This window comes from Cyphomyrmex costatus, unplaced genomic scaffold (assembly GCF_001594065.2).
Source record: "Cyphomyrmex costatus isolate MS0001 unplaced genomic scaffold, Ccosl1.0 scaffold5, whole genome shotgun sequence".
Taxonomy (NCBI): domain Eukaryota; kingdom Metazoa; phylum Arthropoda; class Insecta; order Hymenoptera; family Formicidae; genus Cyphomyrmex; species Cyphomyrmex costatus.
This window is the reverse complement of record NW_017279267.1, coordinates 518,770-524,807: the sequence shown is the minus strand read 5'-3', so window position 1 is coordinate 524,807 and position 6,038 is coordinate 518,770. Positions and strand designations below refer to the sequence as shown.

General features: G+C 26.3%; 1 protein-coding gene across 1 annotated transcript; it reads left to right on the top strand.

Annotated features, from left to right (window-relative positions):
* The first annotated feature begins 563 nt into the window (after positions 1–563).
* Positions 564–5,337, top strand: LOC108778259 (cytochrome P450 4C1). The gene is made up of 11 exons (XM_018545391.1): positions 564–708; positions 944–1,050; positions 1,111–1,201; positions 1,374–1,559; positions 1,715–1,781; positions 1,843–1,969; positions 2,941–3,138; positions 3,222–3,290; positions 4,223–4,385; positions 4,494–4,661; positions 5,154–5,337. The coding sequence occupies exons 1-11, from the start codon at positions 564–566 to the stop codon at positions 5,306–5,308; spliced, it is 1,476 nt and encodes a 491-aa protein (XP_018400893.1). The 3' UTR covers positions 5,309–5,337.
* Positions 5,338–6,038: the final 701 nt, after the last annotated feature.

Here is a 6,038-nt window from a genome sequence, read left to right as displayed (position 1 = left end):
GTGAGAGTCGCTTCGCGTTAATACAGTAAGTTCCGCCCCCTCTGCGGGAGAGGCTCCACTATTGTTAAAAATAACCTAATCTAACCCATTTCTTTGGTGTGAGGTAGCTCTCGCTTCGCGTGGAAAAAATTCAACTATATAACACGAGAATTTCCTGCTTTAAAAATAAAAGTATTCGCTAATTGTTCGCTGTAAGAAACTCAGCCTCTCGATGACCTTGACCTAGATATATGTTGTTAAGGTTATAATCCTGAATGATTCTTTATTATCTTGATAACATATTTTAAAGCAGGGAATTTTCGTGTTATATAGTTAAATATAGTTAAACTTTTTTTGTTCATAATTTTTTAACAAAGGACGAGCGACGGCTAAAACCTATTGGAAGATTATGACCTTGACATCATATATCAAAGTCATCGATGCTGCCTCCCCTATTCTGAGTAATTACCTTTATTTCTTATTAAATTAATATACCATATTTGTAGGAAGATATATGTGTGTGATCAGTTAAAATATATTTATTTAACTTTTTTACAGTTATATTTTTGACAGCGGTTGTTATAATGCTGTTTATAATATTTATTTTTAAAGCTGATAAGAAAGAATTCTACAAATTAAAAAGAAATTTAGAATTTGCTATTTCGCTACCTGGTACATCTATATTTTCATCCTTTATTGATTCATTACAAATTGCTTGCAGTTATAAAGGTGAATAAAAATGACTTTAATTTATAATTTTAAGATAAAATATCTATTTAAGTTGAATTTCATTTTGCATCAAAATATTTACAGCGAATATACTGTTTTATATGTTTGATACAAACAATAATTTGCAATACTATTATTTAGGTATAACTATTGATTAAGTTTTCAAAATTATTTTCTCGAAAATATCTTACAGTTTTGCAAATAATAGTATAAGTAAATGCACAACATTTTACAGAATTAATCAACTATGTAGATGCAATTACTAAAAAGTACGGAAAGATTACACGTCTTATCATAGGTACAAATGTATTTGTTGTACTTACGAAACCTGAAGATTATAAGGTAAGTTTTTGTAAAAAGATAATAGTTAACGAGAAAAAATTCATTGACTTAAATGTGCAGCTTGTACTTACGAACGTAAATGGCAACTACAAATATTCAGTGACCCAGACATGGGAGGCATTACTTGGTGACGGAATTATCAGAACTTCAGGTTTACTGTAGCTAAATATGATAAATATTTGTTTTCCTTATTCATTTTACTATTATATGTTTAATTTTGTGTAGTACTAAATAATAATGCTTTAATATAAATTTAAGTTAACATTGACTTTATATGAATGATATATCTATCTTATATTCAATATTGCACTTGCTATCAATAGGTGCATCTCACAAGCTTCGACGAAAAATAATACATCCTCTTTTGAATCTTAAGTATTTATCCAAATATATAACATTTTTTGACAACTATAGCAATCTTTGTACAGACATTCTAGAAAAGAATGTCGATGGTCCAATGTTTGATCTTAAGCCGTATATAGCACAATATACGTTTAATATATTCTTAGGTGAGAATTATAGTGTATTTGATAAGGAATACTTTACCTATAGTTTGATTTATAATAAATTACTTTGATATATACACTTTTATTGTTATTATGATCTATGACATTTATGTTATTATGATTAAACGTGTGAAAATTTGATAAATTTTAATTCCCAGCGACAACTGTGGGTATTCAAGAAATAGCATATAAAGATGGACTCGACGTAATACATAAACAGAAAAAGTATGTAACTTTAATTGCCGTTAGCATTGGTATTCAATTTGATAATCTGTAATTGTTCCAGATTATTCGAAGACGCTTATATCAAACTCATAAAACCATGGTTACACTTAAATTGGATTTTTTCTCTGACTGAATATACAAAACAAATGTGTATTGCTCAAAAGACTGTATCAGATTTTATTTACAATGTAAACTTTAAATGTTTTTAAAAACTATTTGATGCGTATTTATATCATGTTCTCAAAGTTCATAAATTCGCTAAGTTAGTACGTATTTAATTCCTACGCTAGAATGTCTTTAAAATATTCTTATAGTAGTAATTGTATAGGTAATACTAATTCTAATATTTATTCAGTCCTCCATAACATTTAGAATTCACTTTGCAGCACATAAAATGGTTCTTTTGACAATGATCTACATATGACGGTTGAGAAACTTATAGCCAACAAATAAATTATCATAATCGGATATTCTCTTTACTAGCTAAATCTCTTTTTTTCTGTGACATATTTCTATTTAAAAAGAATACAAAAATTTGATTCTGTTTATGATTGCGAAAAAGATTTTGGTGCGCAATTTGCAGAGAAAGAACGTATATCAGATATGTACAATGTACATTGATATATGTACATTGTACATATTATCAATTAACATGGAAATAATTAAGATCCTTTGACCGAATAAAGAAATTCTCTTATTTAAAAGATGCAAATTTATTTTGTAATTTTATATGATAAAAGATGTGAAAAAATATTGTTTGGAAACGTATTATAATAATACAGTTGAAAACTTTAATAATTAAAAAAAATTACAAAAAAAGCCCAAAAAATATTTCAAAGCATGAAAAAATAGTGAAATTCATATATAACAAATACATTTTACTTCAAATTTTACCACACATAATATTACTTTAAATGAAACCACAATAATCTAGCTGTAAAATATTTATTAAACTATATCGCAAATTCATGAACTTTAGCATAAGACATCCATATTTCTATATGATATAATAGTGCTTTTATAATAAAAATATTTCATATAGAAATATAATCTACTGTTTTTTATAATTTAAATTGTTTTATCATTATTAATAGTATTATTAATAGTATTGTCATTTATATCTATATTATACACGGATGTATTATTGTATTTAATGTAGATATCACCAGGAAAGCCAGGAAATTATACTGCTTTACAATATAACAATAATTACAATATGACAATTTTCCAAGAATCAAAACCTATTTTTTACAATTATTGGGATCGTGTGGTACACATACGATCTAATGTTTCGAACAAATCCTGCGATGTCAGCGATGAAAATTTCTTAGATGACATTAGAAATTTTTTTGCTGCTGTAATTTTATTTATTATATAAAAATTCACACATATATATTTTATTACATTACAATTATCAAATCTGCAAATTATGTTTTTCAGGTTCAAAATACTATTACAGAAGTGACATCCTTTACTATGCTTATATTGGCAATACATACAGATGTACAAGTTAGTAAAATTATTACCACATACAATAAGCTTATTATATGTATAGAAATATATTGACTGTAAAAAAAACAACTGAAGATGATAGAAATATTTTATTTTTATTATATATATTCTAGAAGAGTAATTATAGTAATCACTTGTTCAGCATATTAATTGAGTTTATTTAAAAAATATTATTTAAGAGGTAACGCCACCCTTGAGGTTTAAAAATTCTTTTTGCTTTAATCATTAGTTTTAGTTATAGAAATATGATGCAAATATTTTTAGAACAATAGAACTGTGTTAGATCTGATTAAATTTTCAACTTTATACACAAAAATTTTACGTGCGTTTTTCTCAAAATACAGTTTTTCTTTGCGTACACCGGTATTCTTACAATTTTTATCCGATTGACGTAAAATTTTATCACAATCTTGTTGTATATATTTCTTCTGAAATACGTAGGCTATTTGTGAAATATTGAAAACTCTTTTTGCAATCAGCATTTTTTAAAACAAATTTTTGGGGCGAAAAATGTCTATAAACAACTGACATTTTGAAAAAAATTAATATTTTCAAAAATCCCTATGTACTTCAGAAGCTTATTATATGTAGATAATGGACATTTTTGTTGATTTGCTCCAGAATAAACCATCTCACAATAAACGTGCACGTAAATGTCTTTGTTTAAAAAAAAAAAAGTGATTTTGCAAGAAGGCCAATGTACCGCCATTTTGTGCATACAAAAAATTAAAAAATAATTTTTTTTGCTCTTCAATGTACGCACAGTAAAGTCTTGTAAGTAATTTTTAAATAAAATTATTTTTATTTATCTACAATAAATTCCCAAACTTAGGTATTATTTTAGAGTCTCAAGGGTGGCGTTATCCCTTAATTTGTTATTTTATTTTTTAGATAATCACTCGTTTTCGTTTTTATATTTTGTTTCCTAGGAAAAACTGCGACAAGAGATACTAGACACATTCAGTAATGATAAAGTTGATGCTCAACGACTTCTTAATATGCGATATTTTCATACAGTATTTCAAGAAACTTTAAGATTATTTCCTGTTACACCTCTCATTTCACGCCAACTTACAGGAGATATAAAACTTGGTATTTTATAGTATATCAGTTATTGAGTACATGCTTGTAAATTAATGGACTTTTATAATATTTTATCATAGTAATAAGTTACACGAAAAAGGGCTTTACTAATTTTAGAATCGTGTATTTTGCCGGAGGGATGTTACGTTATGATTCCAATATTTACTATTCATCGTAACCCTGCGTATTGGTATAAGCCGTTGGAATTTATCCCCGAACGATTTTCATCAACCCGTCATCGTTATACGTACATTCCGTTTGGTACGGGCCTTAGGGATTGCTTAGGTAAATATTTTCATATGACCATTTATTTTGAAAATTGTATATAAATTGGGAATTTTAGAAAATCCTGCCTTGATTGGAAATTCATAATGCATTACAATTTTTATTAAAATTCTCGATATTCATTTTCTTTTGTAATAATGCTTTCTAAAATTAGATTTATCTACTTGTGAGAATTCATAGACGATTTTTTTTATTTAAGATTATCTCAAGTACATATAGTTTTAAGATGCCATACCCAATTACATATAAACCAATTACTGTAATATTAGCATCTTACAAAAGATATTGCTTAAGACGGTCTTGAAATAAGAACCGATACCGACCATTGTCTTTAAATGAGTGAAATAAAAAAAGCTTCCCATAAATAAGCATATCCAACATAAGTAATTTGTTAAATAAGACATCTTATCGATTTGTTATGCTCTATTTTTTACCAAATTACTGCTGATAAAATTAATACTCACTTTATCTTTTTATATTTCGTATATTTAGGTCAAAGATATGCATTTTTTTCCGTGGCGACAATAATCGTAAATCTGTTGCGACGATTTCGATTTGAAACAGTTGGCAGCCTAAGTGACATTAAAATAACAACCGACATTGTATTACGACCTCGAGAAGTTAAAATATCTATGTCTCGCATATGAACTATTAATAACAGCGATTTTTACGGGGGGAGGGGTAACTAATTTTTTTAATTTTTTTTTATAATGCTTTAAAAGTTGTGTGTGCAATTAAAATACTTTTAGTATTAGAATAATATCACACATGAGAATATATTATAATAAATCATAAAAATGTACATTAATATTGCTACAATATCGGTATAATCTTTTGGAATTTAAAAAAAATGCAATGTGTTTAATAAATACAAAAAATACGTAATGATTTAACAACAAATTATGTGTCTATAGGTAAACAGCGTCACATTGCTTATACTCATTGTCAGAATTTTTGCTTTCTCTATTTTTAACACTCGAAAAAAAATGTATATTTTTTTTATTTTAACTTCAAAGCTTGTCAGGATTTCAAACAATGTAAACAGATTTAATTTTAATATTTTCTAGTTTGTTTAAAAGGATCATATGAATCCTGCTATCTTCTTTATTCATTATTTTAAAATTCACGATAAAATGATCGATTATGTCTTAAAAAAGCTCTATCTATGCATGTTGCTGGTGAAAGGTTATATGTATAATTATATATTATAATTTTTATTCATGTTAAAAATTTTAATATAGATTGTAATGTTAAAAAATGACATATATGTATTATGTATTTTAATAAATTCAATAAAGATTTATATTTAATATACACACAAGATTTATATTTAATATTGGAAGAATCTAAGAAACGAGATAATTCATCTATCTCTCT